This window comes from Xyrauchen texanus, chromosome 15, assembly GCF_025860055.1.
Source record: "Xyrauchen texanus isolate HMW12.3.18 chromosome 15, RBS_HiC_50CHRs, whole genome shotgun sequence".
Taxonomy (NCBI): Eukaryota; Metazoa; Chordata; class Actinopteri; order Cypriniformes; family Catostomidae; genus Xyrauchen; species Xyrauchen texanus.
In genome coordinates, this window is record NC_068290.1 from 16891499 (window position 1) to 16914187 (window position 22689).

A 22689-nucleotide genomic window follows, 5' to 3' on the forward strand; every position below is an offset into this window, starting at 1 on the left:
TCCCATACGACAGTACACTTGACATTGTGTAGCTACGCATATGGGGAACAGAATCCCATCACGCCGCAGTACATGACATAACTTCCCAGAGAGGAAACATGGCGCCACAGTCTTGTGGGACGGCGACAAACATGAGTATGGCGCAATGAGTGATCCTTGCTTTAGCTAGGAGGAGAGAACTCAAAACGAATATATGAACTATTGTCATATAGTATGAATTAACTCCTTATGAACCAGTCGGGAAGGGAGTTTATTTATTATGAAAGTGCTTGCAACTTTATGGTAAATTATAACGGCCTGACTGCAGACAGTTGTGCAAATGATGGGGAGCCCATACTTAAAGGGAATGGTATAAGTATATATTTGGCCAATAAATAGCAAGTGCTCTAAACAGAGAGGACGTCTAGGTTGTAAAACCTTGCGAATGTGTTTTGAGAGGACCATCCTGCTGCATATCATATGTCTTGTAAGGACACACCATTCATCCATGCCCAATGAGGAGGACATGCCTCTAGTTGAGTGTGCTTTAACACCAATTGGGCAAGTCTTACCCTGCGACTCATAAGCCAGGTTAATTGTATCGACAATCCAATGAGAGAGCCTTTGCTTGGAGATGGACATTCCTTTTGTGTGTCCTCCATAGCATATAAATAGCTGATCAGACAGTCTGAACTGGAAAGTGTGCCCAACATATGCATAACAATGCAACGATAGTTCCTCATCTGAATTAAATGGAGGAGGGAAGAAGGCCTGAATGTGAACCACCTGCGCTTTGATGGGCGTGGTTAGGACCTTGGGTACATAGCCATTCCTGGGTTAGATGGTGGCTCTTGAAAGACTGGGGCCAAACTCCAGCCATGAATGGTCAACTGATAGTGAATGCAGGTCACGTACCCGTTTTACTAAGGCCAGAGCCAGCAGTAGTGCGGCCTTAACGGAGAGCATGCACAATTCAACAGAGTCCAAAAGCTCAAAGACACCTTTTAGGACTAAAGTTAAGTCCCAATTTGGGAATGTAGACGGCCGAGGTGGGTTTAATCGTCTTGCTCCTTTAAGGAACTCTATAATTAAATCATGCTTGCCTATAGAGGCGTCAACTTCATGTGCGTGATATGCAGATATAGTTGACACATACATTTTGAAAGCTGAAGGGGTGAGTCCTGCGTCTAATCGCTCTTGAAGAAATATGAGAAATTAATGTATGGGGCATTTTACTGGGTCCTTGCCACGTAAGAGACACCAATCAGTGAACACCTTCCATTTTAGTGCGTAGAGGCATCTCATGGACTGTGCTCTGGCTTGTAAAATGGTGTTCATGACTGAATGCGTAAGTTCTGGTGTGTGTAGTGCGCCGCCGTTCAGGGGCCACATATGTAAATTCCACAGCTGGGGCTGGGGATGCCAGATTGTGCCTCGCACCTGAGAGGAGACCCTCCTCAGTGGTATTTCCCATGGTGAGCAAGCTATAGAGCATCTCCATAATTTCCAGAAACCATGGATGGTTGGGCTATTTCGGCGCAACTAATTGAATTGTTTCCTAATCCTCTTGGCAGAGTGAATAAGGCATGCCGGGGGAAACGTATATTTGCATTTCGCTGGCCATTTGTGTGCCATTGCATCCGTTCCCAGCGGGCTTGGGACTTTGAATAACAGAGGGGACAGTGGGCATTCTCCACTGAGGCAAATAGATCGATTTCTGCTTTGCTGAATATTTCCCAAATCCTAAGTACAGTTTGAGGATGAAGTATCCATTCGAATGGTATCACCCCTTAGCATGACAGTAGGCCAGCGCCATAATTCAGGTGGCCTGGGACATATGTCACTCTCAGGGAGAGATGATGCTCGCTCCATAAGAGGAGGTGACATGTCAGTCTCAACAGTGGCGGTGAATGAATTCCGCCTTTATAAATTGGCTATTTATATATGCCACAACTGTCATGTTGTCTGAGCAATCCAGGACATGACAGCTTGCTATGTCTGATTGTAAGCCTTTAAGACTAGAATTACAGATGATAGCTCTAAACGGTTGATGTGCCACGCACTCCTCGCACCTGTCCAGGTGCCGAAAGTCGCACACCACCCCTCAACCTGTGTTGGAAGCATCTGTGGTCACCACTTTCCGCTTGACAACTTTGGACTTTGAGTACCAGAGGGAACAGTGGGTATTCTCCACTGAGGCAAATAGATCGATTTCTGCTCTGCCAGATATTTCCCAGATATTTCCCAGATACAGTTTGTGGGTAAAGTCTCCTAAATTCCATCTTGGCGGTTTATATATGCCACAACTGTCATGTTGTCTGTGCGAACCAGGAAAAAGCCTTTAAGTCTAGAAATACAGCCGATAGCTTTAGGCGCTGCATGACAACTTGCCCCAGCGCGACACCTCGCTGGTAAAACGCAGGAGCTGTCCGTGGTTCTAAAGCAGCTATACAGCGGTGGGATATAGTGATGCACTTGCGCCCTTGGCGCCAAGCACTTCATGGCACACGGCGCTTCAGCCAGCACTGAAGAGGTCTCATGTGTAAGAGACCTAATGGAATGACGGCGGATGCTGCATCCACAAATCATAATGCATTCTGAAAACAGTTTCAGTGGAAGTGTTCTCCTCAGTTTGAACTGAGATGGACACTGTAGAATGGCTGAAGCGGTAAGTCTGTGCTGGCATAACAAAGCCTCTGATTGCAGCAGTAACAGCCAATCGTTGAGGTAGTTCAATGTGCGCACACAGCTCAGTTTCAGAGGGGCGCAAAACGCATCAATGCACTTTGTGAGTGACAGAGGAGCCAGAGACAGTCCAAAGGGCAGGACTTTGAACTGATACGCTGTTCCCTCAAATGTCGTACAATTTGGAAATGAAAGTATGCATCCTTCAGATCTATTAACGCAAACTAATCGATAAGAAACTACATGCGATAAGATCCGTTTCGGAGTAATCATTCTGAATGGGTGCTTTAAAAGTGCATGATTTAACTGTCTCTGATCCAGGATTAGCCGAAGACCGCTGTCTTTCTTGGAACAAGAAAACAACGGCTGTAAAACCTTTTTTATGCTTGACAATTTGGCACAATCTCTATTGCGTTTTTCATGATGAGACTGTGTATTTCGGCTCGTAACACTGGTGTGTCTTCAGACGAAACCGTGGAAGACAGAATGCCAATGAATGAATTATGGCCACCTGGCATCACTGCGCAGGTGGCCATATAAGGTCACGCGCCAGGACTTGGATAGTTCATTATGAACTTCGGGGAAGAACTGGGCAGATTTACGGGGCGCTGCCTTTTGACGGCGTCCAGACTGCTGGAACCATTCATCGAGGTGAGGCTGTTCAGGTTCCTCTGGGGGAGACCACTCAGAGTGAAGCTCTTTGAACGCCCTTGTAAGGACAGGGAGCATCTCCCTGTCAGTGGCGCGTGCACGTTCCTCGCCCTCGCTGGGGGGAGGGGCGGCAGCATCATCCACTGACCACTCGCCTGATGAAGCGAGAGACATATGACTGGGGGTTAGGGGATTGTTACGGGGAAACAGACTTCAACACCTGTTAAAATAACTTTCAAAGCAAGTCAGTCCAATCAGTAGGCATCTTTGGAACCAAACGCTCTTAGGCGGTGTTCTGACATTTTCAGTTTCTGAGACTTACGTTTGCACTTTGCAGAGCATACAAGAATATCAACAAGTTTCCAGTTTCATCTTAAAGCGACACAGAAAAAAATTTGTGCTGCTCCCCGGATTTCAATTCATCTAAATTATGTTTTCTGAAAGGTAACTGCGTTGAACGAAGTTAGACCTATACTACACAATTCATCTTTTCACAACAATTTATAGATTGTTTTGTGTATTTTGTTCAGAATGATTACAGCCAATGATTTGCTTCATGTGGATACATCAATGCACTGTGAATCAGGATGAAAATCAGCTTGTCACATTGGTGATGGAAATTAAATGTCTGTTCGTCAAGCTTTGAAATGTGCAACACAGTACTTTGACAATGAAATGGGTTAGTCCTATTATACTGTATGAGCTTAAAATATTTACATTTTAAATGAAAAGTGGCTAAAATAATAATAAAAGACCATATAATAATTTGCACATTTACTGTAAATGTTAAAAAATGTAAGTTACTCGTGGGAGTAGTTGCCATTTGCTGAATAGAATCAATGGGGAAAATGATTCTGTGTTTTAGTTTTATTCACAAATGTGTATATACTGTATCTTTTTACATTGCAAAGGAGGCACAGAAGCTGCGTCTGAAGTGCCATTTTATGTGTATTTGCACAGATTGTTTAATGCTGTTCAGAGGTGGCATAAACACAGCGATTTCAATTGCATAAATAATGTAGTGAGATTAATGTAGAGTATAAAATTATGAATAGGCTATAGAAATATGAAATTAAAAAAGAAATGAGACTTTTTAATATCAAACTAAATATACGCTCTGTCATTTGAGGTTGATCAGAACAGGCATTATTTAATCTGGCTTTTATGTGGCATTACTTTTCTACAAAGAATGTTAAGCAGGCACAGAGCAGCCTTAACTCAGCTGTGTAAATTACTTCTGTGTAAAGGAATCCAAATTAAGGCTAAAAAAAACCCCATTATATTTGTTATGTGATTTGGGTGTCCTTAACCATGGTATCAAATTTTTTTTAAAAACATGTGTTGTAGTTTTCTGAATGGCAACATTACAGCTGATCTTACTCTCAATTTGGCCAATTTAACAATCATAGGCATTTTTTTTTCACTATTAAATGCATGTTACATTATGTCCTCATATGACACATTTACTGTAAATATCATAGCCAAGGCTTGCTGTCTTACATTAAAATATATTAATATTAGGACCAGTCTTTCACTTGCGTTCTTAAAAATTTAAATTACATTTATCTTGTGAAGACCTTACATAATTTTGAATTAAAGTTAAAACACACTACACAATCTATAAATTGTTGTGAAAAGATGATCCGTTGTATTATAAGCCTAGCTTCGTTTAATGAAAACATAGTTTAGATGCATTGTAATCCGGGGAGCAGGCCCCAATACTTACAGGAAAATCGTGAATATTCATGTATGCTCCGCTCCGCGCAGTGCAACCGACAATCGCAGAAACCGAAAATGTCAGAACACCGGCTGGCCAGCTATTTTTCTGTGGAAACAAGCGGCATACAAGTACCTATCTTATTGAATGGGAAAAGACCAAAATCTCCAAAAGTGTTAGTCAAGATCAAAGAACATATTTCAAATCAGTAGTAAATTCCGACAAAACTGGTAGGCTATCATAAATTGTGCTTCTTTAGCTCAAATCACGCTTAAAACGAGTTTCCCCGGTCTGACTACATTATGCGCATGCGCGTTCTCCAGTTGAATGACAGGCGTATCTAAAAGGTGATTTGCTCTTTAAACTAAGGCGGGACTTCGTTTCAATATCCGTTGTGCGTTCCATTTTCTCCTATTCATTTTAATTTAAGTGGCCCGTCTCTGCGAAATATCATCCTGTTCTATATATTATATACTTTCATATATTATATATATTATTCTGAAAACACATTTACCCTCTCCTTTATTATTACGATAACAGACGACAACACAACAGCTACTGCTGATTGGTCAATCTGCGATGCGCGTTCATGTTTGTGCGTCGCGGCCGTGCGCACGCCTGTGTAGTTTGGGTAAAAGTAACTGAGCTCGAACGAACACAAAACACTATAGGAATTAATTGAAATTCTCTCAATGAATTTGCAAAGGTAAATCCACATGTAACTCATGTAGCGGATATTAAAAAGCAATTGTCATTATTCGAGTCATCTTAAAAAGAAAGAAACTGCCCTGTCATTTTCTTTTCTTTTTAAATAGTTTTATCCCCTCGGAACGGTTTAGCTAGTCAGCTGGTACAGCATTAGCTATTTGGCTAGCTCTACTCTGCTAACTGGACATTTAGAGGTTTGACTTTACGTTTTATATCTTAGAAGGTTTTTTAAAAAAAATATTATGGTGTCTTATTTATACCTCCCAGCTTCGTATTCATATTTAAAAACGTGACAAATATTTATAAGCAGCAGAAAATGAAGAATCTCGTTATCCAGCACCTAGCTTAAACGATCTGTGATAATCCAGCAAAGAGTCAGTTACCCTCTCTTATTATTTGTATCTTTATTTTTCAAATATGTGTCTAGTTCGTTTAGAGGCTTTTATTTTTCGTTAATGGCCAACTTAATCTTAACAGAACGTTTAATTTGTGTGCCAGGCTGTCAAAGTGGAAGGCAGTAGCTGGTTAGCTAAATTAGCCTGTCAGCTACTGTCCAGCCTGCAAGCATTTCTATTCATTTTCATATATTTGCCTTGCTATTGTTTGCAGTTTACTGTAATACTTTCTGGCAAGTTTAAGAACATATGTTAAACTTGCTAGTTACAGGTGTACTAGAATACTGTGGGTTAACCAAAGGCCTTGTTTAATCTGCAGTTTGCCAGCTGGGTAAATAGTTGGTTGACCATAAATATATGGCTCTTAAACCAGCTTACATGCAACTGTGCATGTTTTTTATACATTTACAAATCTCGACCAGGCAATGCATGCTTAAACAGTCAAAGTCTTGTCTGCGTTAGTATACAGTTCAGTGTGTCCAACTCTTGTTCATGCAATAGTTTTATTTTCCTCCACATGTTCATAGATTTTTCAGTAATTTCTTTCCATTCATAGGTCCATCCACAGGACGAGAGAGCATTTGTGTCTGGAGAGAGATCTGGGAAGAATACACTCATAATGAGCAAGAAACCTCCAAATCGACCGGGTATCACTTTTGAGGTTGGAGCCAGAGTTGAGGCCCAAGACTACCTACAGAAATGGTAAGAATTCATTTTGAAAAACCCATTTGTGCTGCTAGCACATTTTGTTACAAGAAATTATAATAGCATCTCTTATTTGATATACTTGCATGATAATTTTATTTGATTATTAGCGTGTTTGAGTCCACTTTATTGATTTTGTTTTTAACAAACCAGTTTTGAAGTGTAGGCTTATATGTATGTTCTCTGCTGTTGTGTTGTTTGGTCTAGTTGTTCATTCATCCATGATCTATGTTGAATACTTTCTTTGCAGGTACCCTTCACGAATTGAGAAGATTGATTATAATGAGGGAAAGATGCTTGTGCATTTTGATCGTTGGAGTCATAGGTTTGATGAATGGATTCTCTGGGACAGCAACAGACTTCGGCCATTGGAGAGACCAACACTCCGCAAAGAGGGTGTCAAAGAAGAGGAGATGTCTGTATGTTTGCAGTACTTTTATACTAATCTATTTATGAGCACATAAGTATGTCAGATGTATGTCTTTATAGTCTAAAATGTCTACGATGTTTTCACAATCAGCCACACAAATAAAATAAAATGGAATTAACTACTTGTTAATGAGATGAATGATTGTTTAATTATTGTCTTGCAAACATTTCTGCCAGGAGAGACTCAGCGAGATGAGACCATCTCGCCTTCGTGAGCTTCCTGGAAGTACAGAGAGCACAGAGGACCAAAAAGACTTATCCCAGCAGAGACAAGTACATACCTCAATTGCCCATCTACCTTGATCTGGCTCTCTTAACTGCTTGTTCCATCATTGTTTGGAATTTCTTTTCTCCATCGACATAGGCAAAACCTTATAATGTTCTGTTGGGGATCAACCAATCATTAATTTGCAAAATATAGTTTGAGACTATTGTGATGTATGATGTAAAGAGGTGGCCTGTAGACAATTCATTGTGTGCTGTACAATTCCACCTTATATCCTGTGTTGTTGCATATATTTATAAATGGCTTTCTTTTGTGCTACACAGTTAGAAAACTATCATGGAAATGTAATTGTTTGATAATTCATTAAGAATATGTAAATTAAAATTGTTATTCTAATATGGTTTACTTGAATTGGAGTTTTGTCTTATGTTCATCACAGTTTGTTCTGGTCTAACCATTCACTTTTATGATCACAGCACATCCCATAATTTCAATACAAGCTTTTTTATCCGAATGGCTTAAAATGGTCTGAATTTTTGTTTATTTCACACTTGTAGGTATTAAGAGATGGTGAGGAAGTGCTTGCTCGATGGACAGATTGCCGCTATTACCCTGCCAAGATTGAAAGTTTCAACAAGGAAGGTATGATTAATCACACACCAGAATCCTCAGCTTTGCCTTCCATCCGTGCTACTGTATTAGGCAATACATACTTCTGCTGTTTTATATCAATTTGGCAGTACAAGAAAAGAGTTTAAGAATGAGGTGTTACAATTTATTGTACTTGGAACCCTTTGGAATTACCTGTATTTACAGTTGAAATCAGAAGTTAACATACCCCTAAGCCAAATACATTTAAACTCAGTTTTTCACAATTCCTGACATTTCATCGTAGAAAACATTCCCTGTCTTGGGTAAGTTAGGATCACTACTTTTTTTTTTTAATAATGTGAAATGTCAGAATAATATTAGCGAGAATGATTCATTTAAACTTTTATTTCTTTCATCACATTCCCAGTGGGTCAGAAGTTTACATACACTGTTAGAATTTGTTAGCATTGCCTCATTGTTTAACTTGGGTCAAATGTTTTTTCTTAAGCTTCTCACAATAAGTTGCTTGAATTTTGGCCAATTCTCTAGACAGAACTGGTGTAACGAAGTCAGGTTTGTAGCTCTCCTTGCTTGCACATGCTTTTTCAGTTGTGCCCACAAATTTTCTATCAGATTGAGGTCAGGGCTTTGTGATGGCCATTCCAATACCTTGACTTTGTTGTCCTTAAGCCATTTTGCCACAACTTTGGAGGTATGCTTGAGGTCATTGTCCATTTGGAAGACCCATTTGTGATGTGCTTTAACTTCCTGGCTGATGTCTTGAGATGTTGCTTCAATATATCCTCATAATTTTACATGCTCATGATGCCATCTAGTTTGTGAAGTGCACCAATCCCTCCTGTATCAAAGCACCCCCACAACATGATGCTGCCACCCCAATGCTTCATGGTTGGGATGGTGTTCTTCGGCTTGCAACCCTCACCCATTTTCCTCCAAACATAGTGATGGTCATTATGGCCCAACAGTTTTTTCAGACCAGAGGACATATCTCCAAAAAGACCTTTGTCCCCATGAGCACTTGCAAACTGTATTCTGGTTTTGGAGCAGTGCCTTCTTCCTTGTTAAGCTGCCTTTCTTGTTATTTTGATGTAAGACTCATTTTACTGTGGATATAGATACTTGTCTATCTGTTTCCACCAGCATCTTTACAAGGTCCTTTGCTGTTTTCTGGGATTGATTTGCACTTTTCGCACCAAACTACGTTAATCTCTTGGAGACATGTATCAGTGGTTCTCGTTGATCGTTATTGTGATTTAAAATGACTCGTATCATGATTTCAGATTTTGGTCATATTGCCCACCCCTATTTAGTTCTGTGGCTACTCTCCCTAGACGTATCCATCCAGCCAAGATGACTGAAAGGGCACACCGCAGAATGCTCAATGAGGTAAAAATAAAAAAGAACACTAGATTGACAGCTAAAAATTTGAAAGAATCATTGGAACTGATTAACATCTCTGTTCATGAGTCTACTATACAGAAAACATGAAATAGGCATATTGTGCATGGCAGGACACCATGATGAAAGACACTGCTTTCCAACAAAAACATTGCTGCATGCCTGAAGTTTGCCAAAGAGCACCCTGACCCTCCACTGGGAAAATGTTTTGTGGATTGGTGAAAATAAGGTTGAATTTTTTGGGAGGAGCATGCAGCACATTGGCATAAAATGGGCACCGCATACCAATGTGAAAACATCATCCCAATGGTAAAGTACAGTGGAGGGAGCATCATGATTTGGGGCCTGGATCATCGAGGGAAAAATGAATTCCCAAGTTTATCAAGATATCCTACAGTATAATGTCAGGGTGGCTGTGTGCCAGCTGAAGCTCATTAGGTGTTGGGTGATGCAGCAGGACAGACCCTAAACATTGAAGTCCACTACAGAATGACTTCTAAAAAGAAAATCCACCTTTTGGAGTGGCTCTGTCAGATCCCAGACCTTAACCCAGTAGATTCGAGATGCTGTGGAGTGACCTCAAGAGAGCCAGTCACACCAGACATCCTAAGAATATGGCTGAGCTAAAGCAATTCTGTAAAGAAAAATGGTCAAATTCCTTCTGAATGTTGTGAAGGTCTAATCCGCATTTACCAGAAATGCTTGGTTGAGGTTATTGCTGCCAAAGGAGAATAGACCTGCTATTAAATCCAAGGGTTCACTTTTTCCACAGCACTGTGAATGTTTAATGGGATGTGTTCATTAAAGACATGAAAGATTGTAATTGTTTTTCTGTTGTTAGCTTAAGCACATCATATTTGTCTATACTTGTGACTTTGATGAAGATGAGATCACATTTTGACCAATTAATGTAGAAAACCAGCTAATTCCAAAGGATTCACATACTTTTTCTTACCATTATATGATTCAGTTTAAATTAATCTGACACCATTTGTTGTGCTTGACTGTATTGATTATTCCAAATAGTAATTCTAAAATAAAAAGGATTGCATTCAGCTAAATGCTCCGAATACCTCTATAGCTCTGGTAGAAAGCCTGACAAAATCTCCAGAACTGCTATATAAAATGACTGCATGCATATTGCATACACAACTACGTGATAGCAACTGAAGTAGCATTTGTCAAAAGTTGACAGTGGTAAATGTAAAAGTAAAAAAGGAGAAACACAAATCCATCTAAATTGCTTATTTGATTACAGAATATAATACAAATAAAAACACATGGAGTGATTGTATACAGCACAGAAAACAGGAGCTGGTTTGTTGTGTGTTTTATTTATTTATTTTTGCTCTAGGCTCTTACACTGTACAGTTTTATGATGGAGTAATTCGCTGTGTGAAAAGAATCCATATCAAGTCCATGCCTGAAGATGCAAAAGGACAAGTAAGTTTATTAAGAGACTTCACAGGGTCCACTTCAGTTCCTTTTATTTATCACATTGGCTCTCTGAAGTTCCATAGAATGTTATAGGCATGCATTGCTACAGAGCATGAGTAATTATTGTATGACCTGCAGCAATCAATTCTTAACATGCTATATAGTTGAGTGTATATTTAAGTATGGCACTTTAGTATTGTCCTTGACCTCTTCCTCTTTTTCAGAAGGTAAAATGCATGGGGTCAATCCTGAATAATATTTGAAGACACAAGCAGCTGGTCCACACAGCTTACAGTTGCTTGAAGCCAGTCAGGCAGCTCAGGGATGCCAAATCACTTTATTCTACCTCCTCTGTTCCCTTTACTACATTATTAATAGCTTGAAAAGCTATTTTTTGCATGCTAGCCATGGCCAGCTGTGTGATTGTGTCCAATTAATGTCAGTTGTGACTGATAGAGTATTGTTATTGTTCAAGCAGGACTGGATTGCTCTAGTGAAGGCAGCCACAGCTGCAGCTAAGAGTAAAGGAGAGAACCGGCCTCGCACAAGTGCCAACAGCAACAAGGACAGAGAGGACAAGAAGGAACAGCGGTCAGATGAAGAACTTGACAATGAGGAGGATGAAGATACTGAATCAGAGAAGCTCGGTATATGATTTGCTAGGATTGTTTTTATGACTGAGAATCTAGAAAGTATAGAATGTCACACAAAGTGTTGTAGCTTGCAAATCTTTATAAGCAGTCTTCAAGTATTTTAAGCAATCACAAATCTTCAGAAATGTTTAAAACACAATCTAAAATGTAAAACTGGTACAGTAACTATTCTTTTGCTTCTGCTTGATGGATTTATGTTTCTGGGGATGTCTGTCTTATATAAAGTTCTTGCCTATTGAACTGTGTTGAGTTACAAATTCCTGCATGAGACTGTACATTGTATCATGTACATTGTATTATGTGGTTGAAGACTTCTCTTAAATCAGTACTTGGACACAATATCCACCTTGAGCAGTTTATTATTTTATGAGCCACATTCATCATGTTTCATGTGTATCTTGCATTAAGCAGCAGACCTGGAGTCAGAAGGTGAGAACAGTAAACCAGCTGCTGAGGAGGTTGAATCCACTGCAATGAAGAGGAGAACCAAAAGACAAGGCAGCTTGTGCAGCAGTAAAAGGACTCGTCTTAACAAAGGGACGGGTAAGAGTTAGCAAAAATCATCTGCTCTCAGCAAGGGTTTGTTTCTAAATTTTATAACAAGAAAATGGTTCAACATACTTGCTAAATTCCTTAACTGTTAAGATTTGCATGCTGGACATGGAATCAGTCTTATTGATCTGTATGTTATGATTATCTTTTTATTGTTGTGGTTCTCAACTGGTCGATCAATACACAAAAATGAACTGGGGTGTTCTGATAGTATTGCGGATAGCAGGAAGAAAGCAATGCTGAATGCAAATAATAAAATGCAACTAACCAGATCATCATGCATACTTAGGATGGCTAAATAAATAGGCTTATCAACTTATGAAAAGAAGAAAGTGTTTCCAATATCTTTTGTTGTTGGCAACATCTGTGCGTCCATTCAAACTCTACTGTCATTTTGTACAGATTTATCTGTCATTTGGTAGAAGCAAATCATTATGGTCGGTTGTGTGACATGCCTGCATCCCTGAAAATTGTTGCAATGCAGTTTATGTTAAGACCCCAATATTTTATTTTATAGACATTTTTAATTGCTCTTATATAATAAACTATATTTTGTTCACAATAATAAAAATTTTGGTACTGTGTTTGCTCGCCACTTGATACCCAATTAAAATCTATGTAATGAACAAAACCTTTTGAGCATCACTGTTTTGTAACATTGATTTCATAGTCATCATGCCTGTTGTATTTCCAATATACTGTGGCTTCTGGTATTAAGATGCATTTCGGGGGATCCAATCACAAGTGGTCAGCATTATATACAGGTTTAAACGGGGTGCCAAACCACATATGGAGGTAGTCAAAAAAAACCTGTGACCACATAACATTTAAGGTGCAAATTTTTAATGCGTCCTGGACATCATTGAAGCACCATCCCTCACCTGTCAATCAAGCCCTGCACTAAAACAAACATTTAAACTTTGCAGGTCATGTGCATATTTATAAGGAAATAACCATCTGATCGGGGATAAAAAAAGCGATTAAATTGACAAGCTAGAACTTTGGATCTTCTTCAGTGTGTCTGATATCATTTAAATCTCTGAACTCTGAAGCTCAGGTTAATACAGGCACTCCTCTAAAACAACAGATAATTCAGCTTGAAATGTTGTATTTGGATTGAATTTCAACTGCATCTGGGTGAAACGGCATTCCACTTTCTTTGTCTTTTACTTTTTTGTTGTTCATTAATTTAATGCAGTAGCACAGTGACATAGTGATTGTATGTCATCATGAAATCAGAGACCCTCCCGTCGAAATCAGAACACAATTGGTCACAGGAGACGCATTTAAGTAACGAGGTGTAAACAGTGAAGTACCTCGCCAGATGTGATCGGATTACCCAAAGACGCATCTTAATACCAGGTGTAAATGGGGCCGATGACATTGATTCTGATGTTTTGTGAGCAACTTGAATTTTTCATTTCTGATCATCTAGGATGTCCTGACAATGAGCCTGAAAGCAAAACAGAGCCAAAAGAGCTTCCAATGACTTCACAGCAGGTACAGATGTAACTGACATACCATTATTAAATGTTGTGATCTTTAGTACATTGCCTAGTACACTAGCTGTGTCCTGTCTACCTCTCCACCCCTCAGAAAGTGTCAGGAGCAGAAGCTAGTCTACCAGAGGAGAGACCCCAATCTGCCAGAGCCCAGAAAGCCCCAGCAACACTTTCTACTCCTTCCCCATGCAAGTCTCGCTCCAGGAGGCTTAAACATGACTCCGGAGAGTCCACCTCCAGCAGCCAGAACACAGCCACAGCTCCTGAACCCATTCCTTCACCCATCTCGACACACACCCTCCCAGACAGCACACACACTGGTGTGTCAGCTGAGTAGATAATCTCTGTTTCTTGCTTGTATGGTTTGAATGTGTTTTGGGCTTCCAACAGAAGTGAAGTTATAATTAAATTATAAAGATATTCATATAAATCTAAAAATATATATGTAATATTATCCACAAATGTTACATATATATGTCTGTCTTTGCATAGCCCCTCCCAACTCCCCCCAGAGAAGGAGACGATCTCAGCGTTTAGCAGCAAGCTCTGACCAGACCTGCCCCACCTCACCGCACATGAGGGATTCCATCTCCCACACTCCACCCCCAGATAGCTCTCAGAAAACTGGTGAGAGACATAAGCTTACATTAGAGGAGTTTTGTTTCAGGTTTGTTCTATGTCTAGTCTTGTTTTAAAACTTTGTGGCTATAATAGAGCACTTTATACTCAGAAAACTTAAATACATACATGCTGTATATTTTCATTAGCAAATACAATAATTTTGTTTTATACATTTATAGAATTGTTTCTTTCCTTATTTCCTTATTCTTTATTTCTTTTAATGGGCATAATATTTTGAACGGAAAGTAGATCCAGACCAGCCTGAATCCTCTCAGCAAACAAGACTTGTGTATGCTGGTATTTACAGTGGCAAGAAAAAGTTCACAAACCCTTTGGAGTGACCTGTATTATACATTTGTCTTAAAATCTTCATCTAAATTATAATAATGAACAAACTCAATCTGTTTTAACTATTAACACACAAAATATAAAATTGTCCTTATACATATTTAATATATCATTCACAGTGTAGGTTGGAAAAAAGTATGTGAAACCCTAGGCTAATGACATCAGCAAAAGCTAATTAGAGTCTGGAGTTGGCAAACTGGCATCCAATTAATGAAACGAGATTGGAAATGTGGGTTAGAGGTACTTTGGCATCCATCTACATTTAGACAAATTGTCTATAAATGGAGAAGATTTATTACTGTGGCTACTCTTCCTAGAACAGGCCGTCCAGCCAATATGACTATAAGGGCACACTGCAGAATGCTCGGTAGCCACGTTTCCACTATCGGGGCAAATGAGAGCATGCTAGTGTGTGCCAGGCCTAGCTGCATTCCCACTGCCAATAGCCTTTGTCCCGCCGATTACCCTTGGGCCAAACAAGGCCAACCGGGGATTGAGGCGGGTTCAGTGTCCAAGGCAGAATTTTGCTGAACTTGCCAGGTTATGTATCCAGCGCGCAACAGTGCAGGTTCAGGAAAAAATAATTATTAAAAAATTGTGGGCACAGTACAAATCTGTTAAAACGGGCAAAGCGGTGCCCAAAGAAATTACTTTCCATGGTTTGGTGTACTTTCATAGATGGTGTGCTGGGACAAGAATTCCCAAGTTTATCAAGATATCCTACAGGCTAATGTCAGGGTGGCTGTGCACCAGCTGAAGCTCAGTAGAAGTTGAGTGATGCAGCAGTAAAATGAACCTAAACATCGAAGTAAATCTACTACTAGTATGGCTTTAAAATAAAATGTCCACCTTTTGGAGTGTCCCAGTCGGAGCCCAGACTCACCATCTTGAGTAACTCACGTCCTCTTAAGTGAATGTTGATCAAACCTTTTGTAGCTCAAAATGTATATTGAGGAAACATAAAGGTAATCCATATAACTTCAATGGTTAAATCTATACTTTCAGAAGGATATGATAGGTGTGGATGAGAAAACATACAAATTTGGGTCCTTTTTTTTTTTTACTGTTAATCTCCACTTTTATTTTTACGTCTGAAAGCCACATTTGGTGCCTGTTTAGTTTCACTTTCACATCTGAACGTGAAAGTGGAGGTTTAGAGTAAAAAAAATAACTTCCCACAATGTTTATACTTGTGACTTTGATTAAGATGAGATCATGTTTTATGACCAGTTAATGCAGAAACCCAGCTAATTCCAAAGGGTTCACATTCTTCTTGCCACTGTATATTCAGAGCCACAAACTACATATTTTAGGTAAAAGGGTTTGCATCAGTGCTATTTAGAATTATGTAGAGAATTTCAGAAGCTAGAAATGTAATCTGCAGTTCTTCGTTGGCTTGACATTTTTATATGCATTTGTAGAGTAATTATTTCAGTCCACCTCTTTTTTGAGTTCAGCTAAATAAGTCAGTTTTCTGGTCTGTACCCCTCTCTAGTTATGTTTGAATCTTGCATGTTTAAATGCTCATTTTAGTTGAAGACCGCAGCACTGCAGTCGAAACTGAAGCTTCTTCCCAAAAGCCAGTTTCAGGAAGCACATCTGCAGCCCCTCCCATTGGCAGTGCTCATTCACCAATCACAGAGAAGGACAAGATGACTGACATGTTGCCTAGTAATCAGACATTGCCTGGAGAGAACTCCCCTTCTATACTGACTGGTATTTTGATATTGTAACCATACCAATGTTGTCAAGTTTTTCCATGAAACACACTTTGGGTTCAATTGATTTTGTAAACATGCCATCATACAATACTTAAGTTACATACCTGGACATCTGAAAATATCAACAGTAGATTTTTAAATATTGTGATGTTAATTTCATGTCACTGGCCTTAAATGTAAATTCTAATTAATTTTCTTTAATTTTATGTCTAGCTGCTGGTCAGAAAGTTCCGTCCAGGATGCCTAAAGCCAACAAACACACCAGAGAGCCTAGTATGAATGCTTCCATTCACTTGATTCCGATGTTGCATTTAAAAAATAACAATTTTGGTGTTTTTGTGACCTTGTCTTTTGAAGCTACAAGCATAAAATATCTTTATATTTAATTTAAATGCAAGCTTTTTTTCTTCTTCTTCCTCAGTCATAAATACCAAGAAGTCTGATGACCCCACTGCTCCCAATGAGTCTCAAATAGACCTGGACCATAATAAATTTAAGTGTAAAGTCCCTGGCTGCTCTAAAGCATTCCGGAAAGCAAAGCTGCTGGACTATCACCTGAAGTACTATCATAACACAGAGAAAGAAATGGACACTGAGGTCTGCTCACCAGAGAGGGTGGGCCGCACCAGGGCTACTTCTGCATCCATGCCTACAAGCACCCTGTCTGATATAACAGACAACAAGAGACGCAGGACCGTCTCCACCTCTTCCTGTAAGTTTCTTTATGGATGTTTTTTTTTTTTTTTCATCAAATGAAATGGAGTGGTGGTGGTGTAGTGGTCTAAGCGCATAACTGGTAATCTGGCAATCAGAAGGACACTGGTTCGAACCCCACAGCCACCACCATTGTGTCCTTGAGCAAGGCACTTAACTCCAGGTTGCTCCGGGGGGATTGTCCCTGTAATAAGTGCTCTGTAAGTCGCTTTGGATAAAAGCATCTGCCAAATGCATAAATGTAAATGCAAATGGCCATCAAATTTTTAGTAACTTGTTACACAAGCAGAATTACAGGGTGCTCTTCTATGTTGCATTTCAGCTCTGTCATCTCAGGGCTTCATGCTTCAAATGGACAGCACTGGCTATGTGAGGCCTCCTAAGTTCTTTAAGAAGAAACGTTCCTCTGCTTCGGTCAGTTCAGACAGTACAGAGGTGTCCCTACCACCTCCACCCTTTGAGAATCAACACGACAAGATTCTCAAGAAGGACAAGCACCTGGATGCAGGTGAGTTAATTCTGCAGATTGGAAGGATGGAGTAATTTGTAATTTGACTTTACCTGCGTTAATGGTTTAATTTCTCAGCAGGAATATGTATAAAGACTGAGCGGAAATTCAAACTACAGGAGAAATGTCAGTTGTTTGGTGTGTATACTCAATATTGTTTTCTCAAAGTTCACTTGCCTTAACCAGAAAGTTGCCATATCTTTCATTTCTTTCTCTTCCATAGTGAAAAAGAGAGATAAAGACAGGAGGGACAGAAAAGAGAAGGACCTTTTCAGAATTAAACAGAAGAAAAAGAAAAAAAAGAAGAAGAAAACGAAACAGCACTGTAAGTTCGTTTTCTATTTACTTATTTCTTTGGAGCACATTTACAGAAAACCAGAGGTTCATTGTTTTTTACCTATGTGCTCAGGTTATTCAGACCTGGAAGAGATGTCAATGGCTTACCTTGAGAGACCATCTTCCCAGCTACACCGTTCTTCCTCCAGTGCCTTCTCCAAGCACAGCACCTGCCAATACCCTCGTGCCATACTGTCTGTCGACCTCACCGGGGAGAGTGAGTCAGCAGTCCTCTTATAATGATTAAGTTGTCATAATAATTTACTTAACCAGAAATACTATATCAGCTACCAAATATTATAAATCTGCTGAAGGATGTAAAAGTTCTGCGCAGTTTAGCATTGATGTCTGAGCCTCACCTCATAACCTGTAGCTGTTTCCTTTGTCTATCTCAGACCTGTCAGACATTGACTTCCTGGAGGACTCGACCACTGAAAGTTTACTGTTCAGTGGAGATGAGTATAACCAGGAACTAGACTCTATCACAATGGAGGACTTCCAGGATGAAGATGATAATGGTGCTAATGAGATTGTCCGCTGTATCTGTGAGATGGATGAAGAAAATGGGTTCATGATTCAGGTAGGGTTACTATTAGCAATGATATTGAATGTACTCTTAAATCAGTTTTTATTCTGTCTATAGAAGCTTTTTCATGCAAGAGACATCTTAAGCCACATTGCTACTTTATCAGTCAACAAGGATATATAAATAGTGACAGTTTGCTTCCATCTGACATATTGTGAAATGGTTCTGAGTTTCTTTTCAGTGCCTGAATCGCTTTATTCTGAATCTGTTTTAGTGCAGTATTGTATATACCGGTAATAGATTCTGATATACATTTTTTTCCTAGTGTGAGGAGTGTATGTGCTGGCAGCACAGTGTGTGTATGGGACTTTTGGAGGATAGCATCCCCGACCAATACATCTGTTACATCTGCAGAGATCCCCCAGGTACATTTCTGTCTTTCATGGTTTGTCCTTCATTTTTATGCTTCCTAATGTATAAAGGACTGATGCCTGTTTCTTGGGTGGAAATCAAGGATGTAAATACAACATCGTTGTCTTGTTAATCTTAGGAAATCACTGACGAAAAAGTTTGTTGACAACGTTTTTGTTTTATTTTGTCAATGATATCTACTGCGAGATGGGGAAAAAAAGCATCATGATGATGATTTAAAAAAATGTATGAAAGCAAACTGTTGATTAAAATACGACAAGAAAAAATATATTGCAAGATATTAACAATGCAAGAAATAAACAGAAGAAACATCATCTAGTAAAACATCTGTTTATAGAAGAATATTTTATATATGGATTCATCTAATCCAATAATTCAGTATATTGGGGATTTCCCCATTGAGCTGAACACTGGCAAAATGAACGGCTTAAAAATAGGTTAATTACCTCACTCAAACACATCCTATTAATTCAAGAGATGAATCACTATATCCACAACTCGTATGTAATATTGCAACTTACATCTGCACAGACCATGAGGTGAATGAAAAGGTGAACTTGAAATCGCACACTAGTCATATGCATAACTTGCGTTGCGTACCTTGATTTGTGAATATGCAGTTTCCATTAAAAAAAAAAATGCTTCATGCAATATTCTAAACTGGTTGAACATGGATTTTTTTTTCTAAAAGTTTGAATAGTTGATTTAAACTTTTGTCTGTTACAGTGGTCTGATACACATTTGTCATTTTTCACATTATAAACTAAATTATAAATATATTATTTTAGTTGACTAAAATTATATGCCATTTTAGTCAAAGTAAAAATGACTAAAATAAATGTTTGAATGAAATATTGACTAATTTTAAAGGACACTGCACCAAATTCCCATCAGTGCCAATATATTTGTGCTTCAAGGTTATTATCAGGCTGACTTTTTTGTATATTTCTCAGGTCAGAGGTGGAGTGCTAAATACCGTCATGATAAAGACTGGCTCCAAAAGGGTCACATGTATGGCCTATCCTTTCTCACAGAGAACTACTCTCATCAGAATGCCAAGAAGATTGTAACCACTCACCAGCTACTGGCTGATGTTTACAGTGTTAAAAGCCTTCTCCATGGCCTTCAGCTCAAGATGGACATCTTACAGTAAGAGCTACTGTGCCCTTCCAAAAGCCCACCAAATTTTAAACATTCTACCAACAAATCTTTCTCTCTCTCCATACATACCCCTTGAGGTGGCATTATGGAAAATACTGCAGTTGTAATTTGTCTCTTTGATATCCATAGAAATATTAAATGAGAAAAATTACCAAAAGGAATGTTGCCAAAGAGGGTGGAGACCAATCTTTTCTTCCCTTCACCTATTTTTATTTTTCATTTATCTTTTGATTTGTCTAACAATGGTTGTGCTTTGAATTGAGATTTTATGTTTTCCAGTGCTGTCAGACTTTGCCAGAACAATGCAAATGCACTTCTCATGTTTTCTCAGGAACAAACATAACCCAAGTTTGCACTTATGGGCTCGGTCTTGGGTGAACTCTGATGAAGACCAGCCTATGGGTGGTGTTCCAGACTTCCTACATTTTAAAGAGCACCTCAACCAGAACTTAAACCCAGAAACCTATATCACCAGCGAGCACAGCTACCAGAAACCTCCTGGAACAGGCCTTGAACATCCTCAAAGGGATGAGCAGGGAAACCAAACACCCTCACAAACCACACAATTTAATGTAAAGGAAGAAGAGGTAACCAAAGAAAAAATCTCAATCAAATCAGTATCACAGTGTATACAGAGAGTTTGAAATGAATTACGTGATTATTTTTTATGTAGGTAAGCAGTGCCATTGCACTGACTAGCTGTGGAAATGACAGCAACCTGAGGTCCACGGAACAGGCCAGGAACTGCCTGCAGTGGCAGATGAACCTGCTTACACACATAGAAGACATTCAGAACCAGCTCTCGGGCCGCATGGACCTCATCGAGAAAGAGCTTGATGGTAGGAAGGAAACTGTAAACCTCTAGAATTGTGTCATGTTGTTAAATTGATATGTTTAATGAATGTGTTTCCTAAATGGAGCATTTAGTTTATCATTTCTTTAGAAAACCTGCATCTATTGTAGTGTGATTCTAGACACGTTAAGCCATGTTTCGTGTGCAAGATGCAAGGCCAAATCTCACCTGTATTGTTTCCTGATCCTATTTCGTCTTCTCCCATTATTTCTTGTCATCTCTTAAATTTCACTATCAATAAAATGGCAAAAGCCCACACACACAAAAAGTAAAATAAATATTAAAACCTTGAATGTTTAACTGCTCTGGGAACCGTCAGTATCAATAGAGAACAGTTGAGGGACCCCATTTTTTAATTCTGCCATGGCTATCCTAGAACAATCACATGAGAACCACCTCTTTGGGAATGTATTTTTATTTGATGATTTAGTAGGTGATTATGATTAGATAGTTGAATACTTTCATATTTGATGTCCATCTCTCTCCCTTCTGTGTTTTTAAATGAAGTGCTGGAGAGTTGGTTGGACTTCACAGGTGAATTGGAGCCTCCTGATCCCCTGGCCCGTCTCCCACAGCTCAAGTGCCGGATCAAACAACTTCTGACGGACCTGGGAAAAGTACAGCAGATGAGCACCATCTGCTCTTTGTGATGCACCTATACAACACACATTACAGTGTGTGCTCTGTGCTTCTATCACCATCTTCTGTTTCTAAACACACATGCTCTACAAGTTTGAGGAGATGCATTCATTAAGATGCTCCTATTCAGTAGATGTGTGAGTAACGCGGGACTTAGAAGAGAACAAAAGAGGAAAATGATGTGCTTGGCAATGGACTATTTTACAATGCTTGCCACCACAAAGTTTGAGTTAAAGGAACATTCACGCATTATGAATGTGTGGAACAGGAAGATGCAAGTGCATACATGCCTAGTCCAAATTAACATATTATCTGATTAGTTGTCCATCAAAATAGAAAGGTCACTTTGGCAGATTAATTCTTTTAAATGTTAACGGAAAGAAAATGTCTATTTTTAAAATGACTGAAGAGATTGCATCACACTAATGGCAGGTTAGCCGGATAGCGGGTTATTTTAGAGTTCATTACAGTTTTGGTGTAAAAAATGTAATACTAAAAGCTTCGGCCACTCAAAAGGGGAATGGTCTCTGAAGTGCCAAAAAACAGACCAATGTGGTCCATTTTTTCAGACATAATAAATTGAGTTCAAGATTTAAATGTTATTGAAATGTTACTTTTTAGTCCAGGTTTAGGCTCATTTGTGGTCTGATACACTGGTACTACAGGTTCACAATGACAGCAGACATTTCTTCGAAAATTGTTTTGATACAATAATTCATGGCAAATACTTGCTTTCTCTGCAGTCTTGATGGTTGCTGTAGTAAGTGGCAAGAAAACTAGCTACTCTTACAGCGGGTTATCCCATTAGTCCAGAGATAGGGCACTCTTCTCACTAAGGTCTGTTTATCATGTTGATACTTTGAGTTGCCGTTGAGTAAGCTAATCCTGAGATGGATATAAATTCATATAACAGATTAATTTAGTTCTGTTTTTTTCTGGGGTGGGGTGGGGGGAGGGGTGTAAATACAGTTTTATAACTGTAAGAAGACACAAAAACTAAGGCATAAGAAGACAATACTTGAAAATGCCTGTTTAATCTCAATTTATATTCATCTGTAAAGAAGTGTTTTAGATTTAGATATAAAACTTGAAGTTTCTTTTGAGATACCAGCTGTACATTAAAGAGTTTATTTAAAGACATGATGTAAGTATCTGTATGTACAACTTCATTAAAAAAAATA

At 39.0% G+C, this 22689-nt stretch overlaps 1 protein-coding gene across 6 annotated transcripts; it reads left to right on the forward strand.

Annotated features, from left to right (window-relative positions):
- Positions 1 to 5641: 5641 nt before the first annotated feature.
- LOC127655519 (PHD finger protein 20-like protein 1) lies at positions 5642 to 22689 on the forward strand. 6 transcript variants are annotated; one of them, XM_052143392.1, is made up of 24 exons: positions 5642 to 5738; positions 6692 to 6837; positions 7091 to 7259; positions 7447 to 7542; positions 8053 to 8137; positions 10860 to 10948; positions 11418 to 11589; positions 12004 to 12138; positions 13583 to 13647; positions 13744 to 13969; positions 14142 to 14276; positions 16152 to 16334; positions 16553 to 16612; positions 16761 to 17051; positions 17376 to 17561; positions 17640 to 17699; positions 17785 to 17886; positions 17971 to 18114; positions 18293 to 18477; positions 18749 to 18848; positions 19809 to 20004; positions 20348 to 20603; positions 20690 to 20855; positions 21377 to 22689. In XM_052143392.1, the coding sequence occupies exons 2-24, from the start codon at positions 6755 to 6757 to the stop codon at positions 21517 to 21519; spliced, it is 3327 nt and encodes a 1108-aa protein (XP_051999352.1). In that variant the 5' UTR covers positions 5642 to 5738; positions 6692 to 6754; the 3' UTR covers positions 21520 to 22689. The 6 variants fall into 6 exon arrangements, with proteins under 6 accessions (XP_051999352.1, XP_051999353.1, XP_051999354.1 ...); XM_052143393.1 differs by having other exon boundaries at positions 17643 to 17699; XM_052143394.1 differs by having other exon boundaries at positions 12007 to 12138.